A 24,142-nucleotide genomic window follows, 5' to 3' on the forward strand; every position below is an offset into this window, starting at 1 on the left:
CAGTGTTCTCTTGGATGCCCCAACTCATCAACATACATCAGCAGGATATACTTCAGATCCACTAGAATATTGTAGGAGACTGTTGCTTATTTTTGGTTTATTATGATACCTAGCTGTGCCAGCTGAAATCGAGGTCTTCTAACAGTAGATAGCATCCAGCCCCTTAGTAGGAGACAGCTCCCAAATAAGCAACCCATGACTACATCATGGATAGGTACACAGACTTTCCCAGAATAAGGAGCAGATCAGTTTCAAAGTTAGAAATAAAGTCTGGGTCATCTGACACATATTGCACTGCCTTGTTAACTAGCCTGTTCCACCAGTTAGGCTACTTGCTGGTGTGCCCATAAAAATTGCAGCAATCTGAAGCAGAGGATTCTCTCTACTTTTTACCGTTAGGAAACAAGCACCTTTCTTAGTTCATAATATGCTCAATTACCTTTAGATTGATCCATGAATAAATTATAATCAAAACAGACTTATTCACCTTAGAGCTCTCCCGGCTTAAGGTTTCATTGTTGATTCGTTATATTGTCAGTTCTCTATTGGCAGGGTAATGCTTTTTTATATCTGGATAAAGACAGTTTTAGTGGAAGATACTGTTATCTTTAAATGAGTAGGATTTAGCTTTTCTGGTGAGAACAAATTCATCAATGATGAATCCCTGGAGAAACTACTGAAACAAAAATCGCAATGTTGCTGGAGATTTATACGGTTCATCGGTTAAAAGGCAGCTTTTGGACGTCTTGGGTGGGGGAGGATTTGGATTTGTCCTTTCTTTCCGTAAAATACTCCAGCACAATATTTCAAGCTTCCAGTTTTGTGATAATGCAATTATAAACAATACCACTTAATATATTTATTTTTGATCCATTCTTGATGTTATCCCTCTAATAAAAACACATTGAATTATGGCTATATAGAGACAGATGGATGCAAATAATGCAGCTATAGAACATCACTGTTACAGATATATAAGTAGACAAGAATTATCTAATTACTCTGCTTGTTGCAATCTTCTAAGCACTTGCTATGATCCACATATTCATATTAATTGGGTTTTTTCTAAGCAGATGTTGATGCAACAAAGATATCAGTGTATGGAGAGTTTAGTGACATTGGAATATCTGGAAATTTAAAAAAAATAATATATTTCAAAGCAAACAGAGCTAAACTTACCAAGTACTGTGTTTGTGTGAGAATTGTGCTATTAAAATAAGTTAACTTCTTAAGCCAGGTAATAGACAGCCCTACCAGAGGGGATGTGATACTGGACCTGATGGTCACCAATGCAAGTGAGCTAATTGGTGACGGCAAGATTGGAGGCAGCCTGAGCTGCAGTGATCGTGCACTGGTGGAGCTGGTTAGGCTGGTCAGGCAAAGACCAAAGTCAAGACCCTGAATTTAGGAAAGCAAAATTCCAGCTCTTCAAGGAGTTAGTCAGTAGGACCCCCTGGGAAACTGCCCTCAGGGACAAAGAAGCAGAACAGAGCTGGTAGATCTTTAAGGATGCTTTCCATAGAGTACAAGAGCTCTTGATCCCCAGGTGAAAGAAATCAGGAAAGGAGGGCGAGAGGCTGGCATGAAATGCACAGGCAGTGAAGTAGGGATGGTTATCCTGGGAAGAGTATAGGGACATTGCCTGGTTGTGTAGGGATGGGATCAGGAAGGCCAAGGCACAGCTGGAGCTGAACTTCGCAAGGGAAACAAAGAATAAGAAGGACTTCTAGAGATATGTCCGCCAGAAAAGGAAAGAAAGCATATTCCCCATGATGAGCAAAGCCGGCAAACTGGTAATGAAGGACTAGAAGAGGGCTGATGCCCTCAACAACTTTTTTGCCTCAGTCTTCACTGGCAACCTCTCTCACCACACCTCTCAAGTGGATGGACCTCAAGATGTTGGACTAGGGGAGAAAGGTCCCTCCCACTGTAAGAGATCAGGTTCATGACCACCTGAGAAACCTGAACATACAGAAGCCTATGGGACCTTACAAGATGTGTCCCAGAGTTCTGAGGCAATTGGCTCATTTAGTTTCCAAGCCACTCTCCATGATATTTGAAGATTTAGACTAGATATACAGAAGAAATTTTTTACAATGAGGGTGGTGAAGCACTGGAACAGGTTGCCCAGAGAGGTGGTAGGTGCCCCATTCCTGGTCAGGTTGGACAGGACTGTGAGCAACCTGATCTGCTCATTTCAGGGCGGTTGGACTAGGTGAACTTTAAAGGTCCCTTCCAACCCAAACTATTATATGATTCTGTGAAATCCCCCATGTGCTTAGGAAGATATCCCCTACAATGATTAGAGGTGATTTAATTTGAAACTTTCTTAAATATCCATCTCTCCAGCAGTTATTTCAACCTTTCCACTTTTGCTATATCCAGTAACTCACTTCATTAAAATATTGTTTGCCATTTCTTACGGCCTTTGACTCCAAAATGTTTCTAACCACAGCTCTGAACAATAAGCAGTCTCATCACCGTTCCCTATATCTGTGCATTACTCATAAGTGGAACCATCAATAAGTCCTTTCTAAGCTCCTGAGGCTACATTTTCATGTATAATTTATTGTTATAGAAAAGATTGCTGGTTTTCAGTGTTGTTTGATGAAAGCTTGGCTGTTTGTGAACTACTAGACTCCAAACGCAAAATAACCAGGCCATTTGTATGGGCACACAGTTGCTTTCTGTTAAGTCAGTGGAAGCTCATTGTGTATGCCCAAACCTGGACTAAGACCTAGGTGTTTCCTTAATTATTTTAAATTCCATTAAAAAAATTCTTGATGGAAAAACAGCAATGAAAGCAAAGACCAATGCTGGATGTTAGTTTTCTAGATAAATCATAATTTCATTTATTTTTAAAAGATGCAGAATATATAGTTTAATTATGGTACTGGTGGCATTGCAAACTTTTCAAAATGTCTGCTGTACATTCCAGCTAGCAGCTGTTAGATGTAGAAAATCTAAATATTTCCATCTTGCAATTTAGAAAATCAATTAATTGTCTTTGTAATTTGCTTTTCATCTGTACACAAAAATTAATTCTTTTTCGACACTTTTTCTTAGATCACCTGTTTCTTTTCAATATACTCAGTATTTTTGTCTCTAGAAATTAGGAGATTGGACATACATTAAGAGAACAGAATAGTAAAGTATTTATTCTGCAAAGATTTGGCTTTTCTTCCCAAAGATGATCTTCAGTCAGTCAAACAATGAACAACTGTCTCCTCCCTCTACTACTTCAGTTAAAACCTCAGCAAAATTAGCTTTGCTACCTAGTCTGAAAGTCAGCAATTCAGTTCCTGGCCAGACAGGGAAGAGTCCGAAAACACTTTGTCATCAGGTCTCCTGCCCTCTCAAACCCAAAGTTGTTGACATCAGCACATAAACTATGGAGAGAAAATAGTTTCAGTGACACAGCTACTACTTATTCATAGCCAAAATGTATTTCTAAGTGATGCAGCCTAGCAGACGTGCACTTTTAATCAAAATTTCTATTCTTTAGATTTTTGCTAAAAGTCTTAGGCAAAAGACCAAAAGTCATATGACCAAAAGTCATATAAAGAAATTAGTATCTATGTGTGTGTTTTAGAGCCTATTGATTACATTGAAATTTTTCCTTCTACTCATTTACCTGTTTAAAATAATTCTGGTTTGCTGTCTTATTTGACTTTGGTATGTAAGGCCACTACCTTACTGCTTTTAGCAGTAATATTTAAAGCCTTATTTTAAGACATCCCAGAACATTTCCTTTCCAAGATCATGTATGGCAACTGCAAAGAAAGGAAAGTTTTCTTGATGTCTGTAAGGACGCCCTTGAACATGACGTTCAGGAACAAAGTTCCCACTGAACAGACAAAACAAGAGCACTTTGCCAGTGCGCAAACTCAGGCTACATCTAGATTTGGGACAGATGGGGTCTGCAACATCCTTCCCTGCCCCCCATTCTGGTCTTGCATTTGCCTGGATAGAGGCGTTGTCCCAGAGTACGGCTCAGTCCCACCCTGCAGGAGAGGGAGAGCACCTCTGGAGAGCACCATGGGACTGCAAGTCTTCTTCTGACTCAAAAATTAAAAATGGGTTGAGGCCACAAACCAAGTCTCGGAAGCAGGGAAGCATTTCAAGGACCTCACCCTCTGGCTGTATGCTCAGACTGCCAAAAACCTAGCAGCCAAGAAAGATTTTATTTGTCATAACAAGAAGCCTGAGGTCCCAAGGTTGGGTATCATGACTGACAGAGTTCATTGAGGAATTTTTTTTCCTAAGGATTTGCAGAAGAGCAGAGTAACCTCTTCTGGATTTACTTCATTTTAAAAAATAATAATTTCTAAATTTTTAAATAATTCTGTTTTTAAAATTCACATTGAAATTCCGTCTTAAAAAATTGATAACCACAGCAGTACTGTATCTTGTTCGATATGCTCTTTGAGGTTGTATTATTAGCGTGAATTAATGCTAGCAACTGCTGAGGCTATGGATCCCCTGTTACTACCTGCTAGTTTCTGCAGTACTGCAGTAGCTGGGGTTTAGTTATGTGGATAAAATACTTTTGCAGAATAAGGAACTAGTTTCAGGGGAGGAAGGGTATGGGCAAGCAAAAATCCACATTTTTCTACCATTTTTCATTGACCTAAATCTGTGATAGTGGCACACTGCCGTTGTCCAAATCTCTGCTAGGTAAGCAAAGGGTCTGTCTTTTTGTTTCGGGAAGCTGACTGTTTTATGAAATCTGAACCAGCACTTTCATGTTGTTGTGTGAGACATGAGTTTTGCAATTCAGTGAAATCTTCCTCTACAGTTTGCTTAATTGGGTTCAAGGATTAAATGTTGCAGACAGACTGCAAGTTGGACAGAGAGGTAAATTAGGAGATTAGAACGTGTTTCAGTTCATTTGGTGTCTGTTAGCCTTACTTTGACAGGTCAAGACAGCCCTCTGCTATCAGAATGCAAAATACGTTTGTAAGCTTTAAAAATATATATAGAAATATTCAGCTATCCACAGAAATAATATTAAACACTGGTGGAACCTAACTAAACTGATAGTTTTATGATACCTTTCTGCATACTATAGAAATGAAGTTACACATTTGAATTATTTAACGTGATACATTTTTATATACAAGCAAGTATGCAATGGGGAAATATAAGACTGTTGGATGCTGACCTGCAATTCAGCTATTTTTCTGCTGTGGTATATTAATATTTTAATATTCAATATATATTTTCAAGTCAGATCCTGAAGTTCGTATTTGATTTTTATTCACTTCTCGCTTTGGTACAGTCTCACTGATTTCAATTTCAACTTCCCGAATAAGAAGCAAGTCACACTCAGGAAGGATTTAGGATCTTGCCCTTGATATCAGACTCACCTTTTACTACACCCGCTTATTAAGCATAATCATATTTCCTCATTTTTGTTTCAGAAACTACCCAGTTTTGGGCCTTACCTGGAACAACGCAAAAAGATAATAGCTGAGAACAAGATTAAACTGAAGGAACAGAGCATGGCTGCTGTGCTTCCTGAGAAAAAGCATTTCATTCCAAAGAAGCCTATTCCAGCAATCAAGGTAACAAAAATACATGCTTAGACATAAGAGATGATCAGCCATCAGGCAGTTGACATGCACAGTCATTTCTAGCAGTTTGAGTTGGTTATTACTGCTTTTAAGCTTGTTAGAGGGCATCAAAGACAACTATTTATGCAGACTTTCTAGCTTTTAACAAAAATCAATGGGAAATGATTTGTGGTGTACACGTATAGGTATTTCCCTAATGTCATTTTTCAAAATGAAGATATTCAGGCAATGGAACGGTAATTGTGGAGCAAGGCATGGGTAATGCCTTGAAGAACAAAGTAGAATTGTTAACAATTTCTTTCTGTTTTAATGCTTCAGTATGAGCTCAGTTTTGCATGATACCTTTTGATTACTTGCGATGTGCTAAATACTCCATCTCTCATGTAGGATCAATGGAAAAGGTTGGTGTTCAGTACTTACGAAAGCTGTGTCATAGGTTTTCAGACTGAACTTTTAAAGCTGGAGAATGTTTGTCTAAGTAGCTGATCCACTGTCTACAATGAGTAAATGTCAAGGTGAAAATAAAACTTGTGACCCCATCTACTGCATAATCCATACACTGGAGCTTTTTCCTTCCCTTAGGTAGCCAATAAATGTCAATAAAATGAAACGTCAGAAGCTAATTATTCTAGGTGCTCACTTTAGACCTTACTTAAACTTCATGTCTCAATAGGAAAAAGAAGGCAGCAAAAAAGTATTTTTTTTTAAATCAGATTCTCATGTAGACCCTTTTATAAAGCAGCATGAAAATTATATCTGTTGAGCTTGTTAACTGTCTTCCTCATATATGTGAGAATATCATATATCTACAGATAGGTAACTTTCACTGTATGATCAGACCTGTGAGAATTCTTGCAAAAGTAAGGCCAAACATAAAATACAATACAAGTGGTGGCTCAAAATAACACATAATTCCCAAGGGAATTTTGCAGTTTACCAACACATGCAGTATTCAAAGCTAACTAGTAGAACTGCAAAACAAGCCAAGAAGAAATTTTGAGTCATCTTCCTATTTAAGTTAAATAGTTTGCCACTTCTGTAGACCTTTCTCAATTTTTTGGACTGCTTGTTTTGGTTTATGTCCCATTATTGAAAATCGCTCGCCTCCTCTTGTGCTGAGGTTCCCTTCTTTATGTATACAAAAAGTTCCAAAGAACAGAAATCTACTCTTTTTTTTCCCACTATGATGAGCATTTTCAAAGCCTACTTGACCTCAGAGGTTTTATGGTCTGTTCTCTTTGGAGGGAGAGTATTGATGTAGGGAAAAAGAGAAAGAAGAAGCAACAGCCAATAACTGCATTTTCAATGAGATAGCTTGCTTCTGAAAACAGCAGAAAACCAAAAAACTGATACCATCCAAAAGCAAATAAACTGAATGAAGGAAAAAGTTTAGCAGGAGGGAAAAACAGACATAAAGACTTGAAAAAAAACATAAATAAAAAGTTGAGGTCAATAATTTATCAAGCAAAACTCCAAGTACAAAGGCGAAAAAAAAAGTAGTAGGAGGAGAAATATTAAAAAAAGAGAAGAGGCCCTACTGCAGGGAAGAGGAAAACGAATTCTCCAGAACAAAACTTTTGTTTATAAAGACATTGAATACTTTTGTGTGGTGTCTGTGAGGAGCTTCTCAGCCAGAGAAATCAGGTTAGTGTCCTTCTCACACCTTCATTTAAACAAGACTGAAAAAGACGGAAGCAATTAGAAGAAATTAGGAACCCCCAAAGCTGATTCTTGACAGTCTTTCAGTCTGACCATCTCTTTAGAAAGGAATGTTTTAACCATAACGAGAAAAACAGCATTAAGAGATGCCCACTAAGAAATAGGAAAATACCAGGGTTTTGCTTGAAGTAGGGAACTTGCCACTACAAAGGGAGGTTTTAATGAAGTTTATTATTAATAGATCCATCTATTATTATGTTGTGGAGAAAAATCTGTCAGGAAGATTCAGAAAATTCATTAAGGAAGCTGAGTGAAGCTTAGTGAAAAAAGGTGACTTATCTGATACCCTTCCCTGATCAGGAATTCTCCACGGAGAGAGGCATAGGGGCACGCACTTGAGTGATTTATTTGTAACTGTCCAAGTAGTAGCATTCACATTTAAAATTACAAATCCCAGGCTGTATCCAAGCAGTTCTGTCTTGGCTGGCCCTCTAGACAGAGGAGAGAATATGTTCTGTTAGTTCAGACTAGGATATCAGGGGCTGGGAATGGTCAGCTCTTATAGCTAGTCCCAGCCTAACTCTAGTTCTCTGGAGCAGTGAAGAGGAATGCTTGGAAGCTGATGGGGCCTGAGAGATAGCTGTCCTTGAAAGAGCTATGACCCCTGCTTCAGCTGGTTGTATTCTTGGAGGGTTGCTGCACATTTTCTGGTGCCTGCCCAGAATTCTCTCATCTGTCTAATTGGCCGTTGGGTTGGTGATATGTAAATTCCAACATTTGTTTAAATTCCACATGCTGCCAAAATGTTTTTTTTCATAGACTTAAAAACCCTCTGTGATTATCCAAAATCTAATTTAAATTTTGGATGGGTTTTCCTATAGCTTTTCTCTTTATTTTCTCTATTTTTCAATATTAATTGAAACTTCATACTTTGATATTCAGCAGAGTTGTTTCTTCTTTTCTCATTTGTCTGTAATATCAGAATTTCTGCCGTATGTGGATATGTGCCCTGGGTCTTTTCTTTTCAGTTGCATTTTTGTACAGCTCCTACACATGTATTTGCCTACCTCAGGTTACCTCCTTATTACTTTCTTTCCTTATACATTCTTGTGTTTTTTTCCCCATTTATTTATTTATTTATTTATTTATTTCCTAATAATTTCAGGTCCTATACCATAATATTAAGTCATCACTTATTATATTTCTTCCTTTTTTAACTCCCCAAGTCTTGCTGTAGATATTGCCCTGTTTGGTAGTTTAAACACTCTGGCATAGCTCTGTTTGGCAGCTTAGCTAGAGCATGACATGTTGTTCCATCTGTTGGAAAAATATCCATAGAGATCCTCAAGCTTAAATTCCTTGTGTTTGAACTATCGTTCACCCTTTTGTGTTTAGATATGTTTACATGATCTTGCACACATACATATATGCAAGTCTTTTTATGCTGATGCCGTGAGCACCCAGCTGGAAGCCAGCACCTTGGGAGGCATCTGGCCACATTTAGTCCAGTGCTGTGCTTAATCTATAAAATCCTCTTGAGAGGTAAGGTATATTGATCTAGGCACAGCACTATTATGCCATAACGGTGTACTGTTTGGATCCTTCCTGGCATGTATCTGGGTGGTTCAACATGAGTAGTTTTGGCTTGTGCTTGCCATATTGTAGTCTTCATCATAAACATGGAGCTGTTGCGTATTTCAGGTGGAACTATGCATGTCTCCCATAATTTATAGGACTCTGCTTCTCCCAAGTATTTGCTCCAACATGAATCATAGTAATAATCTCTCCTGCTGTAGCCCATAATGATCCCTTCTCTATCACGGTACCTCAGAGAATGTCCTCATTACATGTGACAGTTTAAGCAAATATAAGTTAGTCTTCAGATATGGCAAGAAACCCTAGAGTCCAAACCTCCTCTTTCCCTCCCTCCTCTGACTGTAGAAGGACTGCCTCGAATAGAATAGAATAGAATAGAATAGAATAGAATAGAATAGAATAGAATAGAATAGAATAGAATAGAATAGAAGAATTGAATTGAATTGAAATTTTCAGTTGGAAAGGACATACAGTGACCATCTAGTCCAACTGCCTGACCAATTCAGGGCTGACCAAAAGTTAAAGAATATTAAGGGCATTGTCCAAATGACTCTTAAACACTGACAGGTTTGGAGCATCAGCCACCTCTGTAGGAAGCCTGTTCCAGTGTTTGACCACCCTCTTGGTGAAGAAATGCTTCCTAATGGCCAGTCTAAATCTCCCCTGTCACAGCTTTGAACCATTGCCATGCATCCTGTCCCTGGATACCAGGGAGAAGAGATCAGCACCTCCCTTCCCATATCCCCTCCTCAGGAAGCTGTAGAGAGCAATGAGGTTCCTCAGCCGCCTTTTCTCCAAACCAGACAAATCCAGATTCATTAGCTGCTCCTTACAGGACATTTCTTCCAGCCTTGTCACCAGCTTTTTTACCCTCCTCTGGACACATTCAAGTACCTTAACGTCCTTCTTAAATTGTGGGGCCCTGAACTACACACAGTACTCAAGGTGAGTCTGTACCAATGCTAAATAGAGCAGATAATCACCTCTTTCGACCAGCTGGTGATGCTGTGTTTGATGCACCCCAGGATGTGATTTGCCCTCTTGGCTGCCAGGGCACACTGCTGACTCATATTGAGCCAGCTGTCGACCAGCACCACCAGATCCCTTTCTGCAGGGCTGCTCTCCAGCCACTCCTCTCCCAATTTATACTTGTGCCTGGCTTTACTCCATCCTTGGTGCAGAATCTGGCATTTGCACTTGTTAAGTTTCATCCCATTAATGGTTGCCCAATGCTCCAGTTTATCTAGATCCCTCCACAAGGCTGCCATTGTGCTAGCAGCCCCATAAGAAGAAGGGCACTGTTACTGTATGTAAAAGTGGAATGATTGTGTATTCCAGATCATGGCTGATTAATATAACAACAGCATTACAGCAATTACGGTGCTATTTTCTATCTTAACGTCTTGCTATTTTGCTTGTGTCTTGCCAGGACAGCACATCAAGCAGAAGTTTTCATGAGCTGTCCATGCTGTCTCCTGCTGTGTTTTCTCTTGCAGCTTTCTTTTATCTAGAATGCATCTGTTGGCAAGAATAGCAAAAGTTACTTATTTTGATATGTTCTTTGTCAAACTGCATTTTTTCACTGTTCATCTAGTTTTATAAAATACCTGTGAAGTCCCTTGGGTTTTCTTTAATTTAGTTTAAACTAAAATGTGTCTGGTTCAAATCTTTTCCTGAAATACACGCAAGCATATTAAACAGCATCATATCTAAACCAGATAATTGAGATGCTTTATTAATATTTTGCCTTTTCTGAACATTGATCATTGCATTTGAGCTCTTTATTTTTTCATTGCTTAGCCAACATGCAACCCCGCTTCACGTCTACTTAATGTCAAAACTCTGTTGTGTCAGAGGCCTAATGAAACATTAAATTTACCAATTGTTTTTATGTATCTATTGCATCACAGTCTTCATAAAGAATTGTGATAGATTCATGAAGCATAATATTCATTACAGAAACCATATTGAATTATGTAGTAAAGGTTCATTTGAGTTATTTTGTAAGTCCTTCTCTAGCTAGTACTGCAACTGTTTAACTTGCTTTACTGAAACAAGACTTAGAGGTCCCTAAATCCCAGAGCACATTTAATAACCTTTTTAACTATTGGCAAAGCATCTGTAATCTTTCAGTGAATTTTAATGAGATTACATATTTTTGTTAGCCACTTTACTGTAAATTTACCTTGGTTGTGAACCCTCAGATTCTGGTGACTTTTTCTTCTTTAATCCATAACTTTTTTCCTGACATTTCTTCTTTTCATCTCTCTCTCTCTGACAGTACCTAGCCTTTATTACTGAAAAAGAACAGGTGGAAAGCAGGTATCTCCCTAATGGAGATAAACACGGTACAGAGGGTCATTTACTGTCTTTGCTAAGTCTCATCCCCTTCCCATGCTCCCTCTGTATCCTAGTGAGGACACTTCTGCACAGCCCCTTATTCTTTCACAACACAAACACCCCATAAATAATAATGGACAGAGTACTTGGGATCAAGTGCACAACTTTGCTATATTTATGTCAGGTGCTTTGTTAGGAGTTCTTTATATTATTTCGTGATGAGTCAACTTCAGCATTTGTATCATGGTCAATGATCTCTCAGAGACCTGGAGACTGATGCTGAGGCCTGTCCTTAGGAGGGACTGCTGTTCACAACAGGCAGACCTACTTCTGGTGACGTAAAGATTAGCCTCCTTTCCTTACCTGCTGTCACTGTCAGCTTCAATTGCACAAAGTTCATGGTCAGTGAACCTTTCTCCTGAACACGGTGTGACATGCAAAGTGTTTTATGGTGGCTCAAAAAGTACAGTAAGAGGATAAGCATGTGTATTCCCTTTGAACTTGCTATATGAGACGCAGTACCTGCACTGTGCATGGCTTTCTAATGAGAGGCCTGTGATGTTCATCATCTCTAGAGCACAGTGTGGCCTTTTACAGGGTGGTCTGCATGCAGATAGAAACAGCAGGTCTACAAGGAGCCATACTTGAACCATGAAATGTATTTACAAATCTAAGTTTACTAATATGATGGCTAATGAAAAGCTAATCACCATAAAATGTTTGATAGATTAACATTAAAAATACAGCTATAGTAATAAAAATAGCATTGTAAAAAGAATATCCTACTGAACAGATCTGCTCTTTGTGTATACTCAAACCCACATCTGCCTAGCTTAGTGACAAAATGAATTTTTTTTCTGTACTCATTAGTAACATAAAACTAATGGATTCTGCTCTGATTCTCTCCATAGCAACTGAATTCCCTGCCAGTTGCAGTTGCAGGACTAAATTCCTCTCCCAGTTCGTTCAGTATGGGGGGGACAGTACAGCAGTAATCAAAAGGAGCACTCTAGGTCCCTGAGGTTGCAAAGGTGTACCTTAGGACAAAATTTAACTTCCAGCTTTTTTTTTTTTTTTTTAATTGCTGCTGGTAATGCATAAGCCAGAAAGAACACAGCTTGACTTTCAAAACCTGGCTTCTGTTTGCAGGTCTGGCAGTTGGCAAAAAAACCATTATACTGTAAACAGTGCAAATTTGATCCGGAGGCCATTGAGATATACCAAGTGTGGAATCCCACAGTGCCATTTTAGACAGTTGCTTTTTGGAGTGAAACTGCACTTTAAACAGTGAAGGCTGATTATTTTTTGCTGCACTGTTTATTTTGTTCCAAACATTTATGATTTGATGGAAACAAGAAGCTCTGAGATAGCTTGAGATGCCGTAAAAGCGTGCACCTGCAAAACATCTTTTAAGTACCATTGCTTTTTTAGTCAATAAAGTCTTGAAACTTTGCAAATGAATAAAGATACAGTTTTTACTTGAGAGAAAGAAGTGATTAAAATACACAACACCCAGGAGTCTAAATGAGCAGTAAATCATTGACACAGTCTTTTGAAATCACCTTCAGGCCTCTAAAATACCATCCTCCTCCCTATTTGGGATTCTACATCCCCAAAAGTGTATTTTGTGAGCTGTGAGAAGTGAGACTTGGTTACACATTGAGAAATCACCATGCCATATGCATTGTTTTTCTTATTCCCTTTGTAAGTTTGTAGCTGGAAAAATCTATTTTGATCATGTTCTTATAAGCAACCATTTCCTGAGCTACCTAACGCTATCCTAAACCTTGACTGTCTCCCTCCTGTCCCCCAGCCGCCTCTCTGGAAGGCTATTAACCACCTCACTCCTTTCCCATTGAGAAAGCCTTTCCTAATTTCCAGCTTTAAATTCACTCATGGCTGGCTTACAATCATGTGTTCTTGTGCCAATGTTGTCATTTAACTTAAACAGCTCTTTTCTCTCCCTGATGTATATATAAAGAGACATCATATTCCTGCTCTACCTTCATCTTCCTAGGCTAGACATCTTGTTAGGCTCATTTTGTCTTCTCTCATAAGCAAGGCCCTCCATCCCATGTCTATTTGAGTAGCCCATCTCTGCAACCTGCTTGAGCTTTGTGGGGTTTGTTAACATCCAAACGCTATTTAAAGAATACAAATGTGAATCCAGAACCTCCCTGAGAAAATTGTTAATTACCTATGCTGTTTACATGTCTGCTTTTGTTAGATTAAAAAGTCATTCACCGTCAGGAATCTCCCCATGTTGATACTTTTACAACATGAGCAGGCAGTGAAAAGCCACTTCATTGTATGTTGTACAGGTTTTACATAATTTCTTCAAATTCTTCAGTACGCAGACCAGTACTTGCAGACGACACATGCATTTGTGACATACAGTGAAATGTTTTGGGGCTATATACACAAAAGAGAGGCTTATAGGATACTTAATATTGCTGGGAGCAGTAGATCACACAAAGACACATGTATTTTGAAACCTATAGCAGGTATGATACAGACAATCCTACATGAGACTTGAAATAAGCTGGAGCTGAATTCTACAACTACAATTTCTTAACTGATACAGAAGACTGCAGAAACCTGAGAACGGTAGCAACCTGAAAACTGCTGAGCAATTCCCAGTAAATCCAGGAATTTTTCTGAGTAAGACATGGAAATGAAAATATAGGGGTGTGAGCAGTTCTAAGAGACCACATTTGATTGAGTTAGTCACTGTGGCTCATCAGTGGAGGCACAGTAAAGGGCTGTGTGTTCAAGTCTTGTCCTTCACAATACCAAAGTAAAAAGTATTAGCTGTAACACTTTCATAGTAGTTAATTGACCTTTTACAGTGGTTTAAGCAAACAGATTTTACTTCAAATTTGCATTGAATTTGGCCCATGCACATAATCAGCTTGCACAGCTCTATTGATGAATGCTAACTCATTAAGCTGTGATAACTTGCTCACTTACAGTCATCTGTCCACACTCATCATGCTGCCTTTAGCAATGTGCCATATCTGTTTTATGCTGGAAGAGCATTAATGTTCTCTACATGTTGCTGAGAAGAACTTGAAGGCTTTTAGCATTGAATGAATGCAACCAAGGCATTTCACATGTCAGTAGCTTAGGGGTTTGGCAGAGAGCAAATATTTGAATGTTTTTGGAAAAAGAAAAGAGTTCTATTTCCTTGTCCTTCTTCCTGGGCTTAGGATATGGTTGAATTTCCTACCTCAACAGTCATTAAGAGCAACTTCATAGGTCCTACCACTGCATCCAGCAAACAAAGAAATTTGTCTCATTGCATGAAGATACTGTTATAATGTAAGTGCTGAAGGCCAGGTAGGCCTCAAAGTTAAAACTTCACCAAGATGAACAGGAGTCATTCATTCAGGAAGTAGAGCAGTTGTTGCAAGTTCTCAGCATACTCGGGAAAACAAGGTTGGACCCATTTTTGCATTTAATTAATGTAGCAGAACTTTTCTTTAGAGCTAACATCGATAACTCTGTATTACTGTGTTGCTCTGATGTGGCTTAGTTTGTTTGAAAGTAAGGCTGCCCAAAATAAGATATGCAATGAAAATTTAAGTTACTGTAATCTAGTTCTTCTGCAATGAGAATTGAAAAGAATGTATAGAGCATTGTATGCAATTATAAATTATACAGGTTAAATACAGCATACTACTACACTCTTAAAATATTTGGTAATAAGTTCAGAATGATTTTTTTGACTGATAAGAATAAGATAAGTATTGCTTCTTCAAAAAATATTGAGAAACAGAATACAAAAACAAATCCATATCATGTTTCTTGGTGATGAAAGACCAAAGGCAAACACTTTGAAGCTTATAATTCTGGGCAGACTTGTCTGTGTCTCATATTTGGCTTGATCTTGAGCATTTTTCAATTGACTTGGATCAAATTCCATAATCAAAATCATAATGACTTCTTGGTTTATTACAGTAGAATGACTTTGAAGCCAGTTCTGCTCTCATATCACTCAATGAGATTTCCAATACTTAACAGTTATACCCCTTTTTAAAGCAAATGTAAAATGTGTTGTTGCATCACATAACTTTCATTTACTGAGCCCAACTTTATCTTAACAATAGGTAAAGAATCTTGCACATAAAATCGAGCTTGTTTTGCAACATGGGAACTGTTGTAGAAGCGTGCTTAGTAAACTCACAAAATATCCCAGCAACCAATACAGTGCCACAGAGCAAATCTTTTAAAATGCAGTCATGTTCATCATCTGTGCTATACTTCCACAAGTTAAACTAATTCAACTGAGGGATAGCTGTAGTCCAAAGGACCTGGAACTTGTCCCATCTCAGTGAAGCTGAACTGCCACTGAGCTGTGCAGTTTCCCTTCACGTAAAGTGGAAATGGTTTGCATCAGGTAGGTCCCCCGCAACTTCTTTTAGAGGGTGTGTCTTCCCCTTGTGGTACGTACCCATACGCTGTCCTGCCATACACCTTCACTTTTGCAGCACAGATGTGTCAGGTTGATGCCACAAGTTCCTCCCTGTGAAGCTAACAGAACTGAATCCAGACTTGCAGGATTAGACCCGCAGCTTACTTCTGTACAATATTTGCAATAAACTGATGATCGTGTCATTTGTGCATCTTACTTAAGAGAGAAAAGCAGTTATTGTTCTCTCCATCAGTTATTTGATCATGCCCCTTTCTCTTCTTGCTGTGAGTTCTTAAATCTGTGCTAATGAGAAATGACAAAGGATGATCCGATTGTTTGTAGCATATCACTCCTGTTTTGTGCTCTATTTTGTTCCTTGAAGTTTCACACAGTAATGGCAAAACAATAGCACATTTAAAATCACGTACTAAATGCGTAACCCATTTTTAGACCATGTTTGTACACAAATATATACTTCTAGTGCTGCCTACATTCAAAATATGCCTGTACAGAGCATTCTTTGTATTTTACAGGAGGTATGAAGGTCAGCAACTTGGAAATTCTTAAGAAAAATCCTAAACAACATCACAATGCATGAACAAATCTTTCATATTAAAGTACTAGAAAGCGCTCCTGCACAGCTATAGAAACTGCTTAGGTATCTTCTAAATGAGTCAATAACTTTTTTTTCCCTAGGATGTAATTGGAAAAGCACTGCAGTATATTGGAACATATGGTGAGCTCTGCAACACAGAGCAAGTTGTGGCTCTGATTGACGAGGAAATGTGTATCAACTGTGGCAAATGTTACATGACCTGTAATGATTCCGGCTACCAGGTAAGAGCACAGCTGTAATTAGCAGAAAGGCACAATGAGTTATCTTTCTGCTGCTGGGAAGAAAGAATCCACCTTCTGTTAATGAGCAGGTGGTAAAAACAGATGTCTAAAATATTGGATTCGAACCCCAGCATGCTCCCAGGCTATGCCGTGCAAGCCCTGCCCGAGCTGTTTGTGTGGCGGTGAGAACATCGCCCAGCACGGCTTCTTCCGGAGGGCTATGCAGAGTGTGCCGCATCTCGCTGGCTCGCTCTAGGTTGCCCTCCCAGTCCCTCCCTAACTGCAAGTGGAAAGTGGGATTAAGAGGAAGAAAATGAAGGAGACCCAATTCAGATGGCAGTAAATGTCATTCTTGGATGATTTTCAAGTACATGAGGGAGAAGCAGAAGAATGCATCCCTTCTTACCAAGGATGTTGCGAGACAAGAGCCGTTCTTATTGCCAAATGCTTTTTAAGAAACCTAGTCCTTGCTCCGTCAGCATAACTGAACTTGAACTAATTCTGGTTTCAGGCAGGTGGGGTTTTGTTTTGATCTTGATTGAGGTACAAATCCTATCTCCAGGATAGCTGCCAGGGTTTAGAGCTGCAGGTTGACGTTTGCAGAAATCATTGTGACCAGAAAATAGCACAATTTTGAGCTGGGGCTCCTGTTTGCAGCCAAGTATTTCTCTGATTTCTGCTCAGTACAGTAACATAAATTGTATGAAATGTATCAGCATTTCTACATGCCGTTCCTTTCTATGTCCACTGGAGCTGATGGAGCTGCAGTAGAAAGGGCAGTACAGGAGGACTCATGTTCTTCTAGAAGACCAAAATCCGGTCTAGTGTAACCTTCATGGAATCCAATATGCAGTAGGTAGTAAGTGCTACAGGAATTTCTTTATTCATCCCAGTCAGAGAATAGTTTGTCAGAAAAAGGTACTTCACTGAGCACCAAGTTTCCTCTGAACACCATGACTTTTTGTTTATCCTTAATTCAGTCTAATCAATAGTAGGTCTGATGACTTTAACTACACAGTCAAAGAAAGAAGACTTCCCTTTTCAAATCAGCTCCTGCAATTAAAACAAGTGTCAGAGCAAAGGTAGACATGTTTTTTCCACGGATATGAGAAAATTATTGCTGCATTTATACCAGATTAGATAACTACAGTAGCATTCTGTCTAAATTTCTTCTTGACACTGCAATCTTCACCTCTTCTCCTTCCATCAGCTTTCCCAGTGAAGGGGAGGATATAGCTCTCAGAGAACACAAGTCTGTGTTTATATTTAGTAAAACTTTCTTTTCTATAACTGGAGAAAAAATCAGAACCAAAAGAACAAAGTTTAAAACCCCGAGAGGTTTTCTAAGCACAAAAAAAAAAAGTTTTTTTCCTTAATTAATTAAGGAAATTGAAAAGAAATTAATTGTAAAGAATTGAAAATAGATTCTTAATTACAAAAAAATCGACACACACCCCCCTTCAAAATAGCATCTGCTTTATGTTTCTCTTTGTTTCAAAAATATCCATGCTGCTCTTCAGAACTATCATCTTGTACGACTCCAACAGAAAAGCTTTCCTTAATTTAAAGTTAGCACTGGAGTCCTGGCTTCTCCCTCTCTGAACTCCTTTCCAGGATGTGCGTTGTTGTTAGGGAGAGAGGAAGAGTCCTCCTTAAATACTCGCAAACCAAAGCTCTCTTTCTGCTGAATCGAAACTAAAACTTGTAGACTCAGGGCAGTTAGCACCTACTTTATGCCCTTGCTGGTTGCTACAGCAACTTCTGTGCTTTCCTAGTAGTGAAACCCCAAATCTGCCTTTGGAGCCACCCTGCAGCACCACCCACTACCTTCCATTTCCTCCGGGCTCCCCCAGTTGCTGATGGTGGTTAGGAAGATTTGCTAAGGACACTCTTGTTTGCAGAGAAGCAAGGGGTCAGCTTTCAGGCCTGATTTTTCCTTCCTAAAACTCTTAGAAGTAGATATTAAGTGTGACTTTTTAATTATTTTTTTACTTCTCTAGGCTTGCTTCTTAGATATTGAAGCTTTTGCAGTTGTGTGATGCTTTTGTTTTTCCTTTTAATTGCCATTTCCGTTATACCACAAGCTTATATCATTGAGACTGCAATTGTTATTTCACATTCAAATACACTTATCACCCTAATTGGTAATGAGAATTCACTGCATGGACACGTGAGAACTAAAGCAAGCTCTGCCTGCCCAAAACTGAGATATCCCTTTCGAAGATTTGCAAAGGAAAATAATCATACGAGGCACAGCATGCTATGTTTTTCTGTACTATTTATTAAATTAGATTGTTTATGCTGTGCTGAAAATAAAAGTCAAAAGAACGCATTGTGGCCAGCGTTGTGCTGAAGCTGCACAGGCATGGTCTGGTGTCGCCTCTGAACCAATAACCCTGGCAAATTGCTGTCTTACGAAATATTTCCTTCACGCGAAGGAGAAATATCCCTCTGGGACGTTAAACAGCATGGGCCAAACTCCTCCTTTTGCAACCAGCCCTTGTGACCCGTGAGCTTTCACCGAGCCATAATTTGGCCCATATTTCTAATTTTAAAGTGTCGGGAGGGGGGTTGTTTTGTTCCCTGCCAGCTGAACAGTTGCTATAGCTGCAGTGCAGAATCACACCAAGATGTCTCCAAGTGCTGTAGCACAGGAAATGCAGACACTAAAATGGGAGCAATTTTGACCTTTTCCGTGAGCGACATCAATAATGTTTATTGCTGTTCGCAGGCTATCCAGTTTGATCCCCAAACCCACCTGCCCACGGTTACTGACAGCTGTACAGGCTGCACCCTGTGTCTCAGCGTCTGCCCTGTTATCGACTGCATCCGCATGGTTTCCAGGACAACACCCTACCAACCAAAGCGCGGGCTGCCCTTAGCCATGAACCCCGTGTGTTGAGGTGATCCGTCCGACAGCTAATGTGAACTTTACACTTGTTTGATGCCATTGATTTGCTTTCTAATTAGTCCTTGGAAATCTGCTCTTATAAAAAAATGTAATATTGATAGCCGTTACAATGAACACTGTGTTTTCCAATTATTATTTTTACAACGATTAAGTTTTGAAATTACAGAAAGGCAGCAATTAGTCAGTCATGGCTGTCAGTTGTCCACTATTTGAAGTGTAACTTTCTACTTTCAATTCATGCTGTAATTTCAAAATTTCTCTATAGACTCTTTAATCTCCATGTATTTTCTGGTTGTAAATATAATTAAGAAAGCGTTTTTAATGAACTACAAATCAATGTACAAGCTAACTGTTTTCAAGGAGGCATTTTGTAATTAAACATTACATTTAATTTTAAAAGAGTTTCTTAGAAGACGTAATTAACTACATAGCATTCAAACAAAGCAATGTGGCTTCTATTTTTCTATGGGAAGAAATGAAAGGGAGTTTAAAATAGGATTTAAGAACCGGATTAATCACTTTCAACTAGTACAGCATATGGTAGTGTATTTTTATAATCCTTTCTAATTCTTTCTCACACTAGTCACTTTATAGAATAAATTTGCTGTGCACTGACACATGCTGGACTCTTCAGATTTGTGTGTTGCATGGGTAGCTTGATCGTTACTTTTCTCCCCCAGTGAACACTCATAACATCTCTCTAAAAACGGTTAAACCGACTTATTATGAAGTTCAGGTTGCATTTCAGAATTCTGAGATGTGACAACATTTTTTGCTCCAAGCTCATCCTCTAAATAACTTTTTAATTGTGCCAATTAATGTTGCAGAATGTAGACGTTACAGGTCAGAAATCTGATTACGTGCAAATGGAATACACACCCTGCAGACTGCGTTTGCCAAACAGACACAGAGGGCAAACTGGCAAGATGATTTCCCCCAGTGCCAATTCTTCATACTTATTGGTTATGTATGTATGGTTATAATAGTTTCACAACCAAAAAGAAATATAGATTTGTCTCTCTTGCTAAACAATATCTCAGTTTTAATCAATTTTTCATTCACAGTGGGAACTTTCTAATATGAACGTATTGCTGTCTGCTTTACTTCACTTAAGAATATAAAGCCTTTAGTTTCATAATAATAATAAATGATCTAGCAGTTCAATTTCTTATACCCTATATTGTGATCATCAAAAGCTTTGATTAAAAATATATCCTGATTTTTGTTTCTTGATTTATGAATTGTGCACAGAATTATAAATAAATGTTGAAACCAACCTGGGATTTTTTGTGAGTTTTTTTTTTTTTTTTTCATTTATTAAACAGATTTTTCTTGTAGAGGCTTGTCAGGTGGTGTTTCATGATCTCTAAGATTCACTCCAGGAATCACTAATGAGTTAATTCATGTGTACATTATTCCATTAATTGCCTACAGTGCAGAAAGTAGCATGCTCTTTGCCCCTCTCTGGCACCTCTTTGTCTGCCTTTGACTTCTCTTCCTTTTGCGTCCCTTCCCCACCTGCACACACTTGTGTGTACACTCCGTGTCATTCTAATGTTTTGAAGTGTCATTTCATTTAGTATCCTTGCTCCACCAGCCCTGTTTTCCTGACACTTTGGGCTTGCTTGAAGAGATCCCTTGGCAGGCTCAAGCCCAGTGTCTCCACTAATAGCTTTCTCTCCATACTTTTATTTTTCTCTTCATCGTTGTGGATTCTTCACACTCAGATGGAAACAGGAACAGATAGTCATACGGCTTAGGAAATATTTGCCTGAAACTTCTTTAAAGCTTTTGGTCTTCTGGTACTTTCTTATCTTATGTGAGCTATAGAGGACTCACAGGAAGAACAAGCTGTTTTGCAAATGTTAGGGGCAAAGTTTGGAGAGTCCCTGCGTGTACTGCTCGTACCTCTTCCAAGGAGCTGGCTGAGCGGCAGCAAGCCCTTGAGTGGGGCAGAAAAAAACATCAAAATCAGATCATCTGCAGGTAACGTTTTATGCTTTCTGTTAGTAAGGAATAGTAGCTGTCTTCTCCCAGGCTGTTACCATGTACTTCTTATTTTGTATCCTACTTACCATGAACCCCGAGGGTGAGAGGTGGTGTGTCACCTGCAACTGCACTGGCCAGCTTCTCTGGGCCTTTTGTTGCTGCATGGTCAGACCTGATGACCTTACTAAGCTGAAGGCACCACATCAAGTAGTATGGCTTCTTTTAAATACAAGACAATGCCAGGAGACCCAATTTAAGTAGCTAAGCACATGCACATCATAAATGTAGTAGCAAAATTAGAGCTTTTCCTAGGATATTCAGTAGTTGCAGTATTCCCAAGTAGCTATAAAGTAATCTTTGGAGGAGTAAAGGCATTCTTCGTGAACCAAGATTATAATCAAGACTGTAATTTGTTTACTGAAGAAGCAATAACAGGTTATATTATACAGGTTTCTTTCTCACCACCCAACTTCTCCCCCACTCTTGTTCTGCCAAGTCCATTAACAGTTTCAGAATAATGTGTTCCCAAATGAACGTGAATACTTTCTGACAGTCAGCAATAAATCTGTGTGTTGCAGGAACTCAGAGAAATGGCCACATTTAGGTCTCCTGTAGGATTGTCTTGAGGTCATCAGGTAAGGCGAGGTGTAAATAGGCAGGGGAGAGAGCCACAAAGGACATATTCCTGGGTTTTATAGGTTTTTCACATCCATCTTGGGGAATCCATCCCTTTCAGCACATTCAAGAGCCAAGGAAACAAATCAGAAAAATCTGGTCTATTCTGCAAATGCTGTAGCAGTTATTAAAAAAGGGATATGAATTTTCAAAGTGTAAAAGGTTCCAAATTAAGCTCATATATTTCAATGATTTAGCTGCACATTTAAAGAATTATGTATTATTAAAGACATGCTGGGTGAGATCCTGTAACCCTAGCCCTTGCAGTTTTTAGACATGTTGTCCTATTGATTACTATTATAAAATATTGTAAACTGTATATGACAAATTAAATTATGATAGAAATGCCATAGCTCATCCTCCAGTAGCACATTCTTATTCGCATCATATTCCTGAACAGAAAAAGCTCCCCGTGTTCAGTGTTTGCTCTGCAGTCCAAGAAATACTTGAAAAAGCTGCCAAATCTGCTTGTGTGAATCCCAGTACACCCATACATGTTCATTGGAAAAAGAGATGTTTTGCCTTGCTAACAGACTATACAGGCAGTTTGGGTTTTGGCCTCTAGGATGAACAGGCACAATATTTCCAAGGCACTGGATTGGCAATGTTAATAGCAACATTTGAAAAATTACATGGGATTTTTAAAATACAAAATTTCCTGATTTTAAATGAAATATTAATTTGATCTCTCAGCAAAATTAAAACCAGCCTTTGTGCATGAGGCTGATGGGTAGCCTGTATCTCCAGCGTTGAAGCCAATGTACATGAATACTGCTCCTTGCTCTGATGCTTTACCAATCGCTAGAGGAAGCCTTCTGTGCAGACATCAGTTTGCTCCGTTCATAAAATCTGGCAGGAGCAAACTGCAAGTTCCTTGCCTAGAATCGCTGCCCCTCTTTCTTGTGTCTTGGACGACACAGGGCTTTCCACCGTGTGGCCTCTGGGAGAGGTGGGTTGGCAGCTACAGATTCCTCCAGTCTCCCTGCCTTCCGGCACATAGTACTGTCACCTTCGGCTCCTCCAGCTTTGTTGTCTTTAAGCCTTTTATCTCAAGGTGGCAAACATGACTGCTAGATTCAAGGCAAACTATCCAAACCCCAACTGAGTGCCATCAACCCCATGCCTCAAAAAAAACCTCACTTTGTTTAACACAATCCGAGACTGTAGCCCTAGAAATACAATGTTAAGCGTGGGTATTTCCTATCGACAAGAAGATCCTGCTAATCTATTCTGTATGTATGTTTCATTATTTATCTACTGTAACATGGGGTTGGGCATGTTGTTAAAATTTTATATTTTTCAACATGCTTCCTAGTAGAAAATATTTTTTTTAGATAAAATATTTATTTTATTGGCAAAGGGTTCACTTCACCAGGCTGCTCCACTTCTTTGATGAACTGTGGAAGATAGGTTTTCATTGGCAACATCTGGCAACCTGGCAGACTCTCTCGGCAGCTGGATTCATAACTTCAGAGTTGCTTCTGGGTCTTTCATATAATTAGTTTGCTTATGGGCCACCTGGGTCACTTCATCTTTGCCGTTGCCATTTCTTTTCTTTTCTGAGGAACTGTAAGCTCTCCAGTTATTTCTCCAGGAGATCAGTTTTAATAACTCTTCCTCAGGTTGGTCTGCTGGGCCTTGTGCAAACATCCATGTCAGCCTTGTCCAGGAGCAGAGACCTTGTTTTTATCCCTCCTTTCTTGAAGGCCCATCATGACTTTTTGTGATGTGGGAGCAGAGCTTCTCATTGCTTCCAAGCAGTGAAGCTGGAGGTCAGCTCAGCAAGTGAACGCGTATTGACTCTGCACAAATAAAGCCCTAAACAATCTCAACTCTTAACAGTAGACACATGCACGCGTGCGTGCACACACACTCTCTCCTCTTCAAGTTTAAGCACACTAAAGTTACTACAAGGAAATGCAATTGTTCATTTTCTGAAAAGAACTGCAAGTTGTTAAGCTTTACCTTGATATGCCTACCTGGATACTTTAAGACAGTAGGGCTAGGCAATATACGTGAGTTAACTTGGACTGAGCACTGGAACAGAATAAAGTCCTCTCTGCTGTGGCTCAGCAGCTGAGAACTGCAGCTGTTCAGTTTATCTGTGCTTTGCCAAATTCTACCAGACCTCTGAACTCATCGGGG

General features: G+C 39.1%; 1 protein-coding gene across 1 annotated transcript in view; it reads left to right on the forward strand.

Annotated features, from left to right (window-relative positions):
- The window catches only part of DPYD (dihydropyrimidine dehydrogenase), a 366,613-nt gene extending 345,999 nt beyond the window's left edge, over positions 1-20,614 (forward strand). Inside the window, 3 exon segments of the mRNA XM_074151782.1 lie at positions 5,424-5,567; positions 16,282-16,422; positions 19,154-20,614. Of these exon segments, the coding sequence (XP_074007883.1) occupies positions 5,424-5,567; positions 16,282-16,422; positions 19,154-19,324 (456 nt within the window). The 3' untranslated portion in view covers positions 19,325-20,614.
- Positions 20,615-24,142: the final 3,528 nt, after the last annotated feature.

This window comes from Numenius arquata, chromosome 8, assembly GCF_964106895.1.
Source record: "Numenius arquata chromosome 8, bNumArq3.hap1.1, whole genome shotgun sequence".
Lineage (NCBI taxonomy): Eukaryota > Metazoa > Chordata > Aves > Charadriiformes > Scolopacidae > Numenius > Numenius arquata.